General features: G+C 40.7%; 1 protein-coding gene across 1 annotated transcript in view; it reads left to right on the forward strand.

Moving 5' to 3' along the window:
* Nucleotides 1-15,538, forward strand: part of Abhd17c (abhydrolase domain containing 17C, depalmitoylase) — a 58,765-nt gene extending 43,227 nt beyond the window's left edge. Inside the window, exons 2-3 of the mRNA XM_047542562.1 lie at nucleotides 9,226-9,405; nucleotides 14,083-15,538. Of these exons, the coding sequence (XP_047398518.1) occupies nucleotides 9,226-9,405; nucleotides 14,083-14,302 (400 nt within the window). The 3' untranslated portion in view covers nucleotides 14,303-15,538. The remainder of the gene's footprint in view (nucleotides 1-9,225; nucleotides 9,406-14,082) is intronic.
* Nucleotides 15,539-18,706: the final 3,168 nt, after the last annotated feature.

Genomic DNA, 18,706 nt, shown 5'->3' on the forward strand with positions numbered 1-18,706 from the left:
ACCTGCTTCCTTTGCACAGTCAGTCTTTTGCTCTGAGACTTTGGTCCAAAGTTTATGAGGGTTTCTCCATATCCTCAGACATCATCCTTCAATTAACATTTATGTTATTTGTGTGTTTATCTTTGTTGTATGTCTTAAGATATTTCCCCTAGGAATTCAAGCTCTGAAATATTTAAAATGTTGACTTCAAAGTCAGCGGAACCATGCCAAATGTGCTTCTTCTGAAGATAAATGGGAAAGCTCTTGACAAAGGACAAAGTCAAGGCCTATTATCTTAAACAGGATGCAGTATGTCTCAAGCTGGTTCATGGCTATAGAAAGAGAAGAAAGCCTTACATTGGAACAAAAACAAACCTATTTTCACCTTATAAATGGCCTTTCCCATGGAACACCATCTCCTTAGCCCTCTCAGCCTCCCTTGTGGGTGGGTGTTCCTGCCCTAGCCCTCTCTCTTGCTGCTAAGACTATCACAGAACGCTTGGTTCCAGGGTTAGGCATGTCCTGAGTGGGAATTGAAAACTTAACTCCTGTGGTCCACTTGTGTTCCTCCTAGCTTATGATTGCAAAGACAGTGGACATTTGGAAAGGTTGACAGCAAAACTCGTAGCCTTCCAAGAGAATTTACAAATTACACTGCTAGTTGGAGTAATTACTCAGGACCTTGTCTTCCCTCTTTGATTCCTTGTACTGAGGGTGTTTTAAGAAAATCTTATGTCATGCCTAAAAGCATTCATTTATAAGCTCTCTTGGAATTAATGTGGTCTTCATTCTTGTTTCTTTGCATATAAGAAATTCTGCTCCTATCCAGATCTCTAAGAGTTTGAAACCTTGAAGCAGTTTTTTATATCTATTAGAATGATAACTCTGCATGAAATTTAGTTTTAATTTGTTCAAGAAATAACCTTTGGCTAGAACCATGTTCAAAGTAAGAGGTTTGTTCAAAGTAAGAGGTGCCTCTAAGCTCAATGATTCCTAGGCTTGGGTGTCATTAATTTCACCAAAGGGGAAAACAGTTTTACTTAACTTTGTAGAGCTTACAGCCTCTTTCAGGTATAGAAGTCCCACAAAGTGGGACTTACACTTTCACATCAGTAAGCACCTAAGTGAATGGTTCAGGGAAGAAAAAACTGTAGATAGGTTGGAGGCATTAGGATAAGTGTGTTAAAGAGGTAGGCCTGGAAGGAACCTGCATGACACAGGGTTTTCCAGTGATGGATAGTAGTAGCAGAGGGTGTTTATAAGTCAGTTAAGAGGAGCCCAGCCTGAAGGAGCGTAAGAGCAACTTAAAAAAGAAAAAAATGGAGTAATCAGGCAGGGCCAAGTGTAGGTTATTTGGGGATCTGGACTTTTATCCTTAGTGACTTGCTAAAGTATTTGATTAGCAAAGTAACAAAACAAAAATTATTTTGTTTCCAAGGAACACATGCAATGGGAGCGCAAAGGATGGGTTGGAGTGGGGAGTGTGGCAGTCCATATAGATAGAAGTGGAAGGAAGGCAGGTCTGGGAGAGAAAAGCAGAGGTCAGGCATGGGTATTGATTAGGCCTGGGAGATTCCCAGGTTCTGCCCTGGGAGGAGGAAAGAGGCCAAAATGAAATCTGGCAGGCTGTCAGAATGCAGTCATTAGCATAAGTCACAGAGAGGCAGGGATTAAAACCAGGTCAGCAGTCAGGAACTAGGACACCTGCTTCCTCATTACCATGTGATAACACACAGAAACCAAAAGGATAGGACAGAACAGATTGGTAGCTTGAGCCTCGATGAACTCACTGGAGCAGTCTGAGCATCACGGAGAGGGACATAGAGGCAGCAGTAGTAAGGATTTGAAAAAGACCTCTGGAGGAAAGAGTTTGGGTACCTGTGGCAGAAAAACTCTTCACTGGGCAAACTGCCCATTTATGTACAGATCTCACAGGCAGACCCTAACTGGTTGACCACAGGTTGCTGCCAGGTGCAGCTGCTAGCCGCAAAGTAACAAGCTGGTGTCAAAAGGTGATCAGTCTAGGAAACGTCTTAAAGATAGACATGGAAGGACTTAGTGACTAAAATACGTGAGGGAGAAGGGAAGAAGAAGGGTGAGATTCATCCTAATTCTCAGTCCATGAGGTCAAGTATATGGTGACTGGTAGAAACGGAACTTAAAGAATCAGTTTCTGAGAAGTGTTGAGTGTGAAGTGATGGGATGGATGCTCATGAGGAAATAGCAATAGAAAGCAGATGGGTTGGAGACTGGAGCCAAGATTAGGTATCTAGAGTGAATAAACATATTTCAGAAACTGAACCATCCATTTATTCATTAGCAAATATTTATTGCAAAACTATAATACATCTGCTGAATATGCCAGATGATGGCACTAGAGAAATCTACATGGAAATAAATATGAAGAGAAGAAAGTCCAGAAAAGGGTAAGAATTGCAGCCAAAATGTGAGAGAAGAAAAAGGAATGAGCAAAGGAAACAGAAGAAGAGCTCTCAGAAGAAGAAATCTGGCTAGTGTAAAATTAGAGGAAACAGAAAACATTCTCAAAATGATATGGTAGTTAATAGCAAGCATTGTTTGAGCAACTTCCCCTGGTGCTGAATTCTTCACCCCTTTCTTGAGAAGTGGGTAAGCCTTCCTGGACTACTGAACCCTCAAGCCACAGGTGAGCTCTCAGGCCCCCACATAACAGCTATTTAGCATACCTCAGTGACAGCCCTGTGTCTGAGTTTTCTATTATGTGTTTATTGGCACCCACCCTGATTTCACCCTTGACTCTATGTCATCTGGGCATTTCTGTGAACTTACAGGTGAGCCTCTACTTGGGTTCTTTTGTCCTTACTCCGTCCTTTCCTGTTTAGGTATTTCTTCTTCCTTTTCGAACTGTTGTTGCTGGCTACCTATTGTGCAGGTGCTTTGAGCATTCTGACCTTTGTCCTAGTTTCCTGTCTAGCGTCCTCATCCCTGCCGCTAGTCTGTGCCTAGGTTTGTTTTCATGTGTTTTGCTTTCTGGCTTTAACCCTCCCACACATTCAAACTTCCTGATGCCACTGCCTAGCCAGCAGCTTTTTATCTTGCCACCTACTCAGACCTGTAGTTTATCCTGACCTTGACATGCCTCTTTGAGCCTTCTCCCTGCTGGCCTTCCACATTGCTGCCATTTTGGTATCCCTTCCCTGAGCTACGTCTTGACTTCTTAGAAGAAATGCATGTCCTAAGACTGAATGGGTTTTGAGCCCTTCTTGTAGACTTGTATCAGAAACACCATAGCTTCCATTTTCCAGACTAAATAAAAATCTGGGGAAAAAAAAAGAGAGAGAAAAAAAGAAAAATCAGGGCTGGAATATAGGGTAGAGTGCTTGGCTCGCATGCGCAAGGCCCTGGGTTCAATCCCCAGCACCACAAAAAAAAAAAAGAAAAGAAAAAAGAAAAATCATTCAGTTTTACCACTGAAGAAAATCATCATTAATGTTTTCACCTGTTGCTTTCAAGTTCCTTTTCCCTTATGTAGATTTTTTTTTTAAGGAACTTAATTGCAAACCCATTCTTATAGGTTGATTTTTTTTTTTTTTTTTAACATTCTAACATGAGTTTTTCCTTATTAACTATGAGACATGTCCTTCTGATTCCTTAGGAAGTTTCTTTTTTTTTTTTAATGTTTTTATTAGTTGTTGATGAACCTTTATTTATTTATATGTGGTGCAGAGAATCAAACTCAGTGCCTCACACATGCTAGGCAAGCGCTCTACCACTGAGCCACAATCCCAGCCCAGGAAGTTTCTTTTTCGCACAAAATCTACCATGGGTTCTAACAGTTTTCTGAGAGCTGTCTCCATAATAAACACAGCTGGTCTGATTTTTTTTTTTTTTTAAACTGGGGATTAACCAGGGCCTCACAGATGTTCTACCATTACCAACAAGCTATACCCTTACCCCTTTTCATTTTATTTTGAGACAGGTCCTCACTAAGTTGCTGAGGCTAGCCTCCAACTTGGCAATCCTCCTGTCTCAGCCTTTCATGGTTAATGAAGTTGTTTTGGCATCTGCTTTTAAAGTAATGGAAACTGGTATTGTACTAAAAATCATTGCTGTGGTTTCAATATTCCCTCCAAACTGAAGTTGAAATTTAATTGCAAATACATTAGGGCATGAGGGCTTTACCCTTTTAGTTGGTTTAATGCCTTTTCCCAGGCTGACCTGGGACTTGAGATCCTCCTGCTTTCACCTCCTGAGTTGCTGGGATTACAGGCATGTACCTATGTGCCCTGAATATCTGGTATATTTTTTAAAACTTTTTTGTTTTGTTGTGAAAATAACAGCTATACATGTAAGTTCATAAAATGCAAATTTCCAGCTTAATGACTTATGACAGGAGTACCTATGACACAGCAGAGACCATAACCATTCTTCACCCCGCAAAGCAGCAGGCTCCTTCCCAGGTATAATCCTGCCCCTTCCCCTATCTGTAACTACTGGCTTGATTCCTTGGGATTCACTTCCTTATTTTTCTCTATAGTTTACCTGATTCAGTATTCCTAAACAATAAAGTTTAATTGGGATGAGTTTAGATTTTTTGCAAACAGTATCATATAACTGCATTCCAATTGTTTCTGCCCTTCTTAATAATTGGTTTTCAAAATTCACTGCTGGCCATTTGTGGTGGTGTAAACCTGGAATCTCAGTGACCAGTGAGGCTGAGGCAGGAGGGTTAGCTAGTTCAAGACCAGCCCAGGAAACTTACTCTGTCTCAAAATAGAAAAATGAAAACAACTGGGAATGTAGCTCTGTGGTAGAGCACCTTGGGTTCAATCCCAGTACCACTAATTTAAAAACAAAACAAAAACACTCTGGTGTTCTAGAGCACAATAGTACCACAGCTTATTTAGTGCTCTGCTGTTGATACACTTCAGGGTTGTCTCTGACTATCCAGACTTAGACCTGCAATCAATCTTGCATATATTTTTTGGTGGATATTAGCACTTATTTCTGCAGTGAATATGTCTTGGAATGGAATTGTCCAGTCCCTGAGTTTGTGTTAATATATCTTCAGTTTTACTTAATTTTGAGAAACTGTTTCTCTCAGCCTGCATCCCCTGTAGCAGGGAGTAAGTATTCCTATTGCTGACATCTTTGCCAGCACCTGCTGTTGTCACTTAGGTATTTCTCAATCTGGTGAGTGTGCAGTGTATCACATTAAGACTTTAGTTTTTATTTCCTTTTTTACTAATGAAGTTGAATCAGTCTGTCTCTCTTTGCCTCTGGATTTCTTTTATAAATGTTCATTTTGTAAAATTTATTCCATTTTTGGTTATTTTCCTTGTTGATTAATAGTTCCCTGTGAGTCCTCTGTTGGTTATATATGTGGCAAATGCCCTTCCCTTTCCCCTAGGTGACTTCCACTAGCACCTTTTTAATGATGTCATCTATGACCAGAAATTTTTTTTTTGGGGGGGGTGGTAACCAGGGATTGAACTCAGGGGCATTTGACCACTGAGCCACATCTCCAGTTCTATTTTGTATTTTATTTAGAGACAGGGTTTCACGGAGTTGCTTATTAGCACTTTACTTTTTGCTGAGGCTGGCTTTGAACTCACAATCCTCCTGCCTCAGCCTCCCAAGCCCCTGGGATTACAGGTGTGAGCCACCATGCCTGGCTTGACCAGAAGTCTTGATTTTAATGTGGTTATAATTTCTCTCTCTCTCCTCTCCCTTGCCCCCTCTCTCTTTTTCTTAATGGCAGGTGTTCAGTGTTTTACCTGGTAAAGTTACAGTGAACACTTTGAGTCATAGAGCATTGACTATCATGAAGGCTATGCATCTGTTGAAATTCAAACAATTTGTAGGGATGGAGCTTCCTGGGGCCGATGAACAGAAGTCTTACAGCTGTGAGCCCTAAGGTGAAGTAGCTCCATCATCTCCATGAGACATTGGAAGGTGATCAGAGCTGGGTGCAGTGACACACACCCCTGTCATCCCAGTTATTCTGGAAGCTGAGGCAGGAGGATTGCAAGTTTGAGGCAAGCCTGGGCAACTTAGTGAGACCTTGTTAAAAGTAAAAAGGGCTGAGGTGTAGTAAAAAGGGCTCAGTGATAGTGCACCCTGAGTTAAATTCCCAGTACCACCACCAAAAGAAAAAAAAAAAGAGAGAGAGAGAGAGAGAATGAGATCTCTGAGATGGGTGGTTTACCACACTTAGAAGAGAAAAAGCTGGCAAGTAGCCACAACATTCGTCTCTGCCCCACGTGGCAAGCATGCATCTTTCATTGTTGTTCACTTCTCCCTGAGCCTATTCATTCTCTTTACCCCCTGCACTCAGAAAGTCCTGTGACAGTGTGTAGAAGAGAGTTAGGATTTTGAAAGAACATCTTTGACTTAATAAAAAGTGGAATGAACATTTCCTCATAACTGTCATAAAACACGATTTCCCTATAACCCTCACAGTTCCTCAGATTTGATCAGTAAGGGCTAGTCTGATGCCATCTTGATCTGGCAGTCATTTACTTTATTCTCAATTTTTAATATTAACCATCTCTTAATCTTTTGTTCTTTTATTTATTAACTGCCTTTGGTTGTCATTTCTCTCTTTTTTTTCCTTTCCCCCTTTATTTTCTTTAAGTTAGGATTTATTTTCTACAGCTGATAATAAAATATCCTGTCTGTCACAGGATATTTTGTGGAATGAGTTCCCACCCCAAATGTAGAAACTGGGGGCTCTTTGCAGGCACCTGATTATCCTCCATGGTTATCCAGTGGTCCTTCTGCTTTGAGTGGACATGGGCTACTCTGAAAATCTGGTGAAGGCTATAGTGGAAAGGGGAAACCCCAAATATTTATGCTTTCCTTGAAAGGTCCCCAAATTCTAGGTTAAAAACTCCTCCTGAAATTAGAGAAGGGGTTTGGTGGCAGTTGCACTGGTGAAGGCTCCTGGAATAACATCCCTTTTCAAAAACCTTTTCCTGAGCTGAGGCATGGCTGTGCTTTAAAATCATGGTTTCCAACATGGACTTGAGGCTTGAGATGATGACACCTCACCATCAAGACTCGTCCTGTGACCATTTAATAAACTTGTTCTTCCACTGGGAGGGAAGGAAGCCCCAGGGGAGAACAGTGGGCAGGACCCGCTTCCATCACACTTCTGCATGGACAATTGTACTAGAAGGTGTCAAGTTCCAGGAATGTGGACCATGCAGACACTTCACTTTAGAAATAGAGGGTGTATTTTGTTTTTTTAAAATTATTAAAAATCTTCTGTGTTCTCCTCCCTGTGGGATCCTTAACAGTCCCTTAATTGATCTCCCTGCTTCCTTTTCATGCCTCTGTCATCTCTCTTGCTTGACTTGGTAAAGAGAATCCTCCCAAAGCACAGGTTTGTTCTTGTCACTTTGCCCTTTGACATTCCAGTGACACTCACCTTCAGGATAGGTTCCAGCCCTTAGCTTCCTTTTGAGTGCCCCCCAACCATGTCCCCTGCAGGCCTTTGTACTTCCTCCTGTTTCAGCCCTTCTGTGGCACAGCCCAGATGTTAATTCTCTGTAAAATGCATCCCAAGACTTGCCATCCAGAAATAGCCACTCCCTCCCCAAATTCCTACTTTAGAACCCCCTTTACCTGCAGTGTTTTTCTGGAGCTTGAGGTAGAAAAGGTGGGACTAGAATCCTGCCATCCCCCTCAGCTATGGATGGATAGTTCTCTTATCAGAAAGCAGTTCATATCACCTTGAAAACTATAGTAGATATTTATTCTGAAAAATGGAATTGTTGGATTCTACTTTGGGTTGCTATAAATCTAATGTGGATTGCTACAGCTTTACCAAATAGTATAATTGTTTTACCAAGCACTTATACCAATTTACACCCAGCAGGGAGTTCCACTGTTCCGCAAACTTACCATCCCTTGATGTTTTAATTTTTTCGTCTCTTGGGTGTAAAATAATCACTCCTGCATTAAATTTGCATCTTCATGGTCTGATGCAATGGAGCAATCACGTCTGTGTGTGTGTGTTAGGCATGTGTTTTATGTGTTTCCTCGTTTGTCCCACATTTTCATACCTTTTGCCAATTTTGTCTTTTTCATGTGTAGTCCTTCTTTATATATTGTGGCTATATTTTATAGGTTAGTAAGAGGACACATGTTGTCCTGAACTTCTTCAGTTTTGTTCCACCACCATACCTAGGGTGTTGCCATCTTCTCCATCTTTACTATGACATTTGCCCCTCATGCACAGGAAGGGAAGGGAAGAGAAAGGGAAGCACATCTTTCTCTCAAAGTTATGACCTAGAGGTTGCTCACCTCCCTTTTGCCCACATCCTGTCGGCTGGAGCATGTCTGTGTGAGCACACCAAGCTGCAAAGGAGGCTGGGAAATGTAGTCTGTACTCCACACAGGCCTTTACCTAACTGAACGTTGAAAGAGAATTAATTCAGAGACCACTGATGAACTGAAAGACTTGGAAAGGTTTAGCCCTTGAAAAGATGATAAAGAAATATGATTGTCTTCAAATTGTCTCAATAAGCCTTTTTCTGATAAATACTCATACCTTACATATCATTAAAACTTCACTTTCAGAGCACTTATAATTTGCCATATCTATTTTTATTTTTACTTCAGAAATGTGTTTATAATTATCAAATAAAATATAAAGAAGGAATAATAGGAAATAAGCCAGGTGTGGTGGTACATACCTATAATCCCAGCAGTTCAGGAGACTGAGGCAGGAGGATCACAAGTTTGAGACCAACCTTAGCAAAATGAGGTGCTAAGCAACTCGGTGAGACCCTGTCTCTAAATAAAATGCAAAATAGGGTTGAGAACGTGGCTCAGTGGTCAAGTGCCCCTGAGTTCAATCCCTAGTACCTAAATAAATAAATAAATAGGGCTGGGAACATGGCTCAGTGGTTAAGTGCTGCTGGGTTCAATCCCTGGTATCAAGAAAAAGGAAATAAGATGACTGTAGAAGCTCAAATTTATGTTGCAATTTAGTTAATTTTTGGGCAGGAAAAAAGTCATGTTTGTTATTTTCGCTAACTGTTGCAGAACACAGAATCTTAGTCACTTAGTACTGAAAAAGGCGTCCAACTTCTTTTTTTTTAAATCAAGTTCATGTTCATTTTAATCTAAAGTATACAAGTTAGATAATAAAGCTTTAAGCTGGTGGATGTGGAAGTTTTACAGGTTTAAGATCCTATCTTTCTCACTCCTCTCTCTCTTCCTGCATTAGCTAATGGCATGCACCTCTGATTTCCACAGGTATGGTGTAAGTCCTGAGAACATTATCCTCTACGGTCAGAGCATTGGGACCGTCCCCACTGTAGACTTGGCCTCAAGGTATGAGTGTGCCGCTGTCATTCTCCACTCCCCTCTGATGTCTGGTCTGCGTGTGGCTTTTCCGGATACCAGGAAAACATACTGCTTTGATGCGTTCCCCAGGTGAGCTCACATTAGTACAAGAGTGAACTTGGCCAACAACCCAAGTTCACATTTGATGCCTCCATTAACTGTGCAACTTCCAGATATTTACTGAATGCATCTACATATCAGGCCCTGTGCTGGAGATATAAGGCAAATATGACACATACATCATAGAGAGACTTGAGCCTCTCGGGCCTACCTCATTTATGAAAATCTCCCAGAGGATGGATAAGGACCTTGAATATGCTGATACCTAGGATTAACAGATAAAGCTGTACCACATAAAATAAAAATAGCACCCACATATCCCCAGAGGAGCTTACAGTTCAGCAATTGTTCATTTGGAGGGAGCCACATGCAGAATGGGTAATGAAGCAATTAGCAGTCATCTGGACACTGAAGTAAAATGACAAGTAAACTCAAGTTCGAAATTGCTCTTGCTTTTTCAATCAGACCGTACAGGTAAAGGAAAGGTGACATGGTTGGTTAATCTATGTAAATAGAATTAAAAGTTTGGGCTGGGAGCAGTGGCATGTGCCTGTAACGAGGAAGTTAAAGCAGGAGGATCACAAGTTCAAGACCAGCCTCATCAATTTAGCAAGACTCTGTCTCAAAATAAAATTAAAAGGACTGGGAATGTAGCTCAGTGGTAGAGCCCTTGCCTAGCATTCACAGGGCCCTGGGTTCAATCCTCAATACCATAAAAAGAAAAAAAAAAAAAAAAAGAGATAATGAATTACTTGCAGGCCAGGTTTCAATCTGTACTAACTGGCCCCAGGGATAATAAAAGTAAACAAACCACCTGTCACTCTTTCTTCTCCTCTCCCATTTTTAGCAGGAGATCTTGTGCAGAGATGCACCCACCAGGTGCCCACAGCCCACAGCCCTCCTGAAGCCTCCTGTCCCAGTCTGTTAGAGGTGGCAGAGCACCTGCTAACCTAACCCCTGCTGTTGATTGAAGGAGGAAAAATATACTGTAAATACAAAAGCAATGAGCACATTGGTTCTTGAATACCTCTGTTTGAAAATTTCCAATTTTTTAAACCTAAAATGAGGAAAGTATTTTTAATAGAACATACGTGCCTCCTAACCTTTCTTTACAGTTTATTGTTAAAACATCCTGAGATTGTTACAGCAGGCTGGCCAAGGCATACTGCCATTTTACAGGAACAGGCTCAGCAGAGGTAATACAGTTTCAGAATTTTGATTGACCTATTAATTGCTATCATTCTTCTATTGCTTTGTGCAGGCGGGCATTATTTGGTTGCATGCACAAGTGCTGCACAAACTGTCTAGTCTCACAGGAGGAACCCGCTGTTCACACCTTGGGTGAACTTCAGTTTTGTGCAGTTAACCCTAGGACTTAATGTAACTCAGCCTCATGGGAAAGTGGATTTCTAGTAGTGTGGCTAGGAATGCTAAGTAGGACTAATGTGTGTCTCAACATGGCCTTATTTGTGCTGAATCGGTAATGAGAGGCAGTTTGTTAAAAGATAGATATTTCTGCATGTTTGTTTATAGAAAGCAATGCCAGAAGTTACCCTGGCAACAAAATAAATAGGTATTTTTCCTGACTCCTAAATTAGCCTATACCTTAAAGTGCAGCCAGGATAACTAATTGCAATTTATTGATTAATAACAAATCAACAAATTAGACTGGGTTTGTTTCACCAGGCATTGGGCTGTGAGTTTTATGTTCATTTTCCCCTTCAATTGTCATAGCAGCCTTAAGAACTTGATGGGCACTGTACTCATTTTGCAGATCAAAAAATTGAAATTTAAGAAATTCAAGTAATTTGCTTACTTAAGGTTGGAGACAACAAAAAGAAGCCATTCCTCATACTCAATGCCATAAATTATTAATATGATAAATTTCAAACCATTAATGGTTGTGTGAACTTTCATCATTAATTGAATTTGGTAAACATTTTCTTCCAGTGTCCACAGCTCCCCAATGACAGAATTATTTCTGTTTTTGTTCCTCTCCTCAAAAGATGTTACTTTTACATTTCCTTTTAGTGTTAAAAAAAATAAAATAAATAACCAGGTATGGTGGCACACACCTGTAATACAGCTACTCAAGAGGCTGAGGCAGGAGGATTGCAAGTTCTAGGCCAGCCAGGGCAACTTTGTGAGACCCTGTCTCAAAACAAAAAGTAAAAGGAATAGGGATGTAGCTCAGTGGTAGAACATGCCTGGGTTCAATTCTTAGTACTGCATAAATTAATCAATCAATTAATTAATAAAAACAAAGGAGTCTTGATCATTATTTCATTTGTAGTTTATTTTCTTTCCTCTTTTAGATTTAGATTGAGAGCATGGCATTTACCTTCCAGTACATTCTTTAGACAGTAGAGATCTCCCTAAATACTTCAGCATGTGGCATAGTCCCAGGCCCATTGTTACCACTGAATAAATGTCTTTTTAATTGAGTATAGTTGAACTCTCTTAAAGGAGGTACTTTAAATTTAATATAGGGTGAAAGTAGGTTTCCAAATAAGATTTCTGATCTGTAAAATTATTGCCACTGATGCTCTGATCTTTGCAAATTACATAGCCAATGAGCTTTTGCAATCTTTCTGGGGTGCCTTGAAGTGGTTGGCAGCTTCATGAGTTGTAATAAAGACTGTGACAGTTGTTTGTAGACCTTTGGAATGTGTAATTGATATTCAACTCTTAATTATCTCCACAGGTTCATGCCTGTTATTTAATAAGCTCTCTGAGCCTCAGTTCCCTCCTTGATAAACTGGAGATGGTCACTCTTCCCTCATCATGTTTCATTGAGGATTAAATGAGATTTTTGTGTAAAGTGCAAAACACTCAGCTGTGGCAAATGTTTAATAAATGTTAGCTGTTACTTTCAGCAAGACTTCCACAGGATCTTATGAAAATAGAAAGGAGATCAGTAGAGAAGAGGTAGGGGATCAAAGAGAAGGAAACAGAAGAAATTGGGGAATAAAATTGATTCGATTATGCAATATGCATGTATGAATATATCACAGTGAATCCTATCTTTATGTGTAATGATGAGGCAGCACTGAAATATATATATGGAGAGAGAGAGAGAGAGAGAGAGAGAGAGAGAGAGAGAGTGCAAGCATACCAGACATTGTGGCACATACCTGTAATCCCAGTCTCAAGAGCCTGAGGTGGGAGGAACACAAGTTTGAGGCTAGCCTGAGCAACTGAGTGAGACCCTGTTTCAAAAAATAAAAAGGGCTGGGATGTAGCCCAGTTGTAAAGCACCCTCTAGCTTCAATCCCCAGGGCAAAATATATATATGTATATTTATTTTTATTTACATAAATAGAAGGGAGATTAGTAGAGAAGGGGATCAGCAGGAGGGAGATGGGAGAGAAAGAAGAAGTACTGGGGAATGGATTGGGGCAACTTGTATACACATACGAATGTTCACAATGAACCCCACCATTATATATAATTATAATGCACAAATAAAAACATTTCTAAAAAAGACTCCCACAAATAATACCAATTCTTATCCTTATATAACTTTGATGAGGCTCAAACATGGAAAGAGAAGTAAAAATAAGAGGGTCTTTGACAGGAGAACAAACTGGAGAGAGGTTCATTGCTCTTAATTTATTTGTAGGTTAAATGAATGTTACCCCCATCAGAGAAGCCTCCAGACTCCAAGCCCAACAAACACCCTTAGTCCTTTATGCTCCTCCTTGAGATTCACTTCAGAGCCTGAAGCACATTCTTTTGAAGATCCTTAAATATTCATCCCTTGAGAGTAGATTTGATTTGTATAAACATTCAGAAGTTATTTGGAGTCAAATCTAAATCATGTTAAGCTTTCAAGCTGAATAGTATAATTTTTATCAAAAACTGATACCTTAGCTTTTATGAAATGCAATTTGCATCTATTAATCAGTTCTCTTTAAAAAGGTCTCTGAGAACTTGAGTGGCAGTGGATAGACTGTCCATCTTTCCAGGGAGAAATTCACTCAGATATGTCAAGTGCTGACCTGTTTATTTTTATTTTTTTAAATCCCCTCTGAAAACATGAATATATCAAAAGTTATTAGTTACTGGTTTGTCGGTCTGTTGCTTTTAGGAGTTCTGTTTTTAATAAAATACTTTAACAAAAACACAATGGTTAAATGCACTGTGGTAGTCTTGATTGGGTCCTTGAACAGAGAGACATTAGTAGAAAAACTTGTGAAATACACATGAAGTCTGAAGTTTTTAGTTAATGCTAAGGTATCCAAATAAGTTTCTTAGTTTGAACAAATGTACCATGGCAATGTATGGCTTTAACCTTATAGGAAATGGGTTAAAATATGTAAGAAACTTGTATTACCTTTATACCTTTCCTGTATATCCAAAATGAAGTTATGTTGAAAAAAGAAAAAATTAAATACTAGAAAAATGACAGGAGAAGCCAAACAATCATGGTATGTCCATGTAGGTTCATTAACTGTAAGAGTTGAACCACTCTGGTAGGCGGTGTTGATAATGGAGAAGGCCACGCATGTCTTGGGCCAGAGGGTACATGGGAATCTCTGTACCTTCCTCTCATTTTTGCTGTGAACCTAAAACCTATCTTTAAAAAAAAAAGTCTCTAATTGAAAAAAAGAAATCCCACTGTTAACTTCCTCATCTGTGGTGACATGTATATCTGTGAGCATAACTAAAAGGAGCCCATTTCTCCCCTTCCCTTCTGTTTTCCAGCATTGACAAGATATCTAAAGTCACATCTCCTGTGTTGGTCATTCATGGTACAGAGGATGAGGTCATTGACTTCTCTCATGGCCTGGCAATGTATGAGCGCTGCCCCCGAGCTGTGGAGCCCCTCTGGGTTGAGGGAGCTGGGCATAATGACATAGAGCTTTATGCACAATACCTGGAAAGACTAAAACAGTTCATATCTCACGAACTTCCTAATTCCTGAAGATAACAACGCGATCTTACCTCATTTACTGTGAACAGAAGAGTCCTCTGTTTTGCACATGCTTTAACTGGATAGCTAACTGGCCCATAACCACAAAGAAGTGCCCACCTTTAGGGTGCTCTGATCAAAGAGGTGAACAGACCTCAGTCTTTTGTATTAAGAGGTTGTTCTACTCAATTCCCACAACACGTTAAACTGAGCAGCTGTGATTCCCACCTTCGTTACCCACAGGAATGGGAATGAGAGCTGAGTGTGGGGACCGTTTTCTAGTGCTGTATAAAGTGTGCTCTCATCTGTTTCTTGCCCTTACCCATCATTTCTGATTCATTGATGCAGGACTCAGCCCTCTCTTCCCCAGTGTGCTCAACATTTGACATGCGGCTCTCTCTCAGCCACTGGATTCACCCATTTGTGAAGCTGTGATGGTGTAACTGGAAAACCACTGTGGTGGCAATCCTTTTATTAATTTTTGTTAATGTGTTGATCTTTCCCCAAACACATGAGTCAAAAGGTGATTTACTGGAACTATCACGAGCAGCTTCATCAACTGTAACAATATAAATATAACTGGAAAATTCTTAAGCAAAAGGAAACTGGGGGTTTTTTTAAGTGTAAATTTATTACTAGCCAACAGAGTTTTAATATTTTGATTGTCTGGTTAGTCTGTCAAAGAGCCTGGCCGACTTTCCTTCTGTAAAGTCCTCCTTATAGGCTTTTTTAAAGTACTGTACATATTTGCAATTACATTGTGCATAGATTCTTAATGGGTAGTTTTCTTTTGTCAGGCTACAACAGCAAACTGCAAATTCCTTGTTTGTAATGTAAAGGACTGAATACATTTTGTTAGTATGTTTTTATTCCTATGTTTTGCTATTAAAAATTTTTATAACATTTCCAAGAAAAAAATTCCAAGTTTATGCTTTGAAGAATTTATGTAATTAAAATTCACTAAACTAATCTTTTTAGTTTAGGAGTTATTTGGGTTTTGACACTGGAGTTGCGCCAAATAAGCATCAGAAATGGAAGATGCTTAAAATTACTACACTACTTGTATTGGTTGGGGGTTTGGGTTTGGGGGTCCTTTGTTTTATTTTTATTTTCAAATTTAAAAGCCTTAAATGTACTGTAAGCCTCAGATTGTTGTACAACTGGATTGCGGTTGATTGCCAGTTTGTGTACTGTTGCTTGGATGCAGCACAGTGGTTGGTAATGGAATAAAGGATGCATGGATCAGAATGTATAGACTTGCGCAGTTTTTTCCTTTATTTCTCCATCAAAGAAAATATTAAGAAAACATTTTGTCTTAGCCAAGCATAGTGGCACACACCTATAATCCCAGTGTCTTGAGAGGCGGATCCAGAGACAGAAGAATTATCGCGTCCCCTCTGGCCGCAGAGAGAGACACGACAAATGTCTGAAGCTTTGGAAGTTTATTGTGCACAGTTCCTCTTCTACACTTCTCTTACTCCTAGCTTCTGCGCACTCCCAGCTTCCCTTCTCCCAGCTTCTTCCAGCTCCCGCGTACTCCCTGCTTCCAGCTCAGCTCCGGCCTCTGCTGCCGCCGCCGCTTCTTCCGCTTCTTCCGCTTCTTCCGCTTCTTCCGCTTCTTCCGCTTCTTCCGCTTCTTCCGCTTCTTCCGCTTCTTCCGCTTCTTCCGCTTCTTCCGCTTCTTCCTCAGCTTCTGCCCCCTACTCTCCCACCCACCAGGCTTATATACACTTCAACCAATCAGAGGAGAGTACACGAGATAAACGCGGACAGCTGCAGGCACAGGATGGGTACACGAGGGGGGCATGCTCTAGTCACATCGTTAACTAGCCAATCATTGGAATTCGCTGGTTGTTTACTGTATAGCTGGCCGCTTTTGGCTCAGCGTCAGGCGCCATCTTGACCATGCCTAAGGCTGGGGGCTCTAGAAACCCCAACAAAGAATCACAAGTTCAAAGTCAGCCTCAGCAAAAGCGAGGTGCTAAGCCACTCAGTGAGACCCTGTCTCTAAATAAAGATGCAAAATAGGGCTGGGGGCATGACTTAGTGTTGAGCACCCCTGAATTCAATCCTTGGTCGCCACCCCCACCCCCCCACCCCCGCAAAAAAAACAAACACATTTTGTTTTAATTGTTGGGCTACATCACTGTCTTTCTCAAGGTATATGCTTTTCCTCTATAAAAGACCTTAGATACCCAGGCATAGTGACACATGCCTGTAATTCCAGCAACTCAGAGCTGAGAACAGGAGGATCATGAGTTCAAGGCCAGCCTCAGCAACTTAGTAAGTTCCCATCTCAAAAAAAAAGTGGGAGAAAGCGGGTGCTAGAGATGTGGCTTAGTGGTAAAATGCCTCTGGATTCAATCCCTACTACTGCAAATAAAAAGAAATAAACAGACCTTATGACACCAAGCCTTTGTCCTGGAGATATGGAATGGCACCCAGGCGAACCGGAGTATAGGTAGCAAGCACAGGCTGCAGCCTTTTCCAAACCCTAATTAGCATAAATTTGGACCAATATTGTTCACCTAAGTGCTATATGAACCCCTAGACTAGCATACTCCAGCAGCAACTCTTCTTGGATCCCCCTCTCACACTGTCAAAGTTGTGTTTCTATTCACATTTGAATAAATTCTGTTCTTACACTCACTATCGTGGTCTGTGGATTTCATTCTTCAAATTTGGGAGGCAAGAACCCAGAAAGAAGAAATCAGCAGTGGGCTACTGGGTTCTGCGGCAATACTAGAGGGCACAGTCCACCATTAAGAGCTGCAGCACATTTCTTGCTTTAAAAGTTGCAGCTTAGTCAGATCTCACCCTCCAGTGGAAGCAAGAAATTCCAGTTTCATTTAGACACTTTTTGGAAGCAACCAAGATTATAAAACAGGTAAAGTGCAGATGATGATATCTAAGTAGAACATGCAGTGGACTTGAACTACAAAACGAAGATAAGTTTACTGTAACCAGCTAGGTGGAAGCAAAATGCTGGTTTCTTTGGAAAGTCTAAGGCCTATTCCATAGGGTCTTTTCAGGTCTGTAACCACCTGACCAGGAAAAGAACAACTGGGGGATGCTCGTTTCAACTCTCAGAACACCTCTCCTGAGTGCATTAAGAGGAAATTGTACTGGATGCAGTGGTGCACAGCTATAATCCCAGCTACTGTGGAGGCTGAGGAAGGAGGACCACAAGTTCAAGGCCAGCCTGGGCAACTTAGTGAGACACTGTCTCAAAAAAGTCATAAGGGCCAGGGATGTAGCTCAGTAGTAACCATATCTTGGTTCAATCCCCAACACCCAAAAAGGAAATAGTGTAGAGAAGAAGGCGGGAGGATAGGAGTGTACACACCTGCACATGGAGGCTGCTTCCTGATCTTAAATCAGTACCTGTGATGGGGAGCCTTAGGAGGATGGGAGTGGCTTCCTGGAGAGGGAATCTGCAAAGCTTCAGAGGTGATACCTATTCCAGAAATCTTGAGACTTCTGGACAGGAAAAAAGCACCTTTGGGGTAACCCAGGATTCCAAACTGATTCTGTGAGTTAGTGTCTTGAATCTTCTGTAACCATTTTCCCTCTTTTTTTTTTTTTCTCTCTTCCAATTTTGTCTGCCAAATTTCAGAAATGACAGTGAGAAAGTAATATAGTTGACATTGAAAGAAATGGCAGAGACTTTACTTAATTGCATGGTCTACATCTACTTGAAGCAGCTCGTGCTTTCCCAGAACTAAGGGGTGTGACACAGGGATGACATTCCTCTGAGGAGGCCTGTGTGGTAACTAGGAACCCAGGAAGAGAGCTTAGGGGACTCCAAAGAGGCAGTCTCCCTGAGCAGCAGGCTCCTTCCAGAGCTGTGTTCCATCTGGACCTGGAATAGATTCATACTTGGTTTTTAGTAGATGAGGAAGTTTATTCACTCTGAGTGTCTTAGAATTTCTTTCTGTTTAGTCAAGAAGGAGAAAACAATGGCTGTGTGAAATGCTTTTTGAGTATAGAGAAGGTGTGTTATTTCTAATGTGAATTAATGTTCTACACTTGTGAAAAATCCTTTTATGAATACTTTTAAAGGGCCTAGAAATAATGTTTAGAGTAGGATATTGTGCCATATTATCTTCATTCTGCTGATTATTTGACGAGCCCTGAAATTAAGCAAATGATACAAATATGGATCAGTCGTTATCACAGAAAAACCTCAAATCCAGGCTAGTAGTGCGTAGTTCAGTGGTAGACATTTGCCTAGCCTGTACAATGCCTTAGTTTCAATCTCCAGCACCACAAAAAAAGAAAGACAGATTTCAAATCCTAATTTAAATCCTTGCTCTGTTTGCATCCATTGGAAACTGAAGGATAGATTATTGTTAGTGTCTCAAAGTAAGAAAAGTGCCTTCTGTTAGAAAAAAAAGTGTTACTGTAGGTTTGTTT

Source organism: Sciurus carolinensis, chromosome 2 (assembly GCF_902686445.1).
Source record: "Sciurus carolinensis chromosome 2, mSciCar1.2, whole genome shotgun sequence".
Lineage (NCBI taxonomy): Eukaryota > Metazoa > Chordata > Mammalia > Rodentia > Sciuridae > Sciurus > Sciurus carolinensis.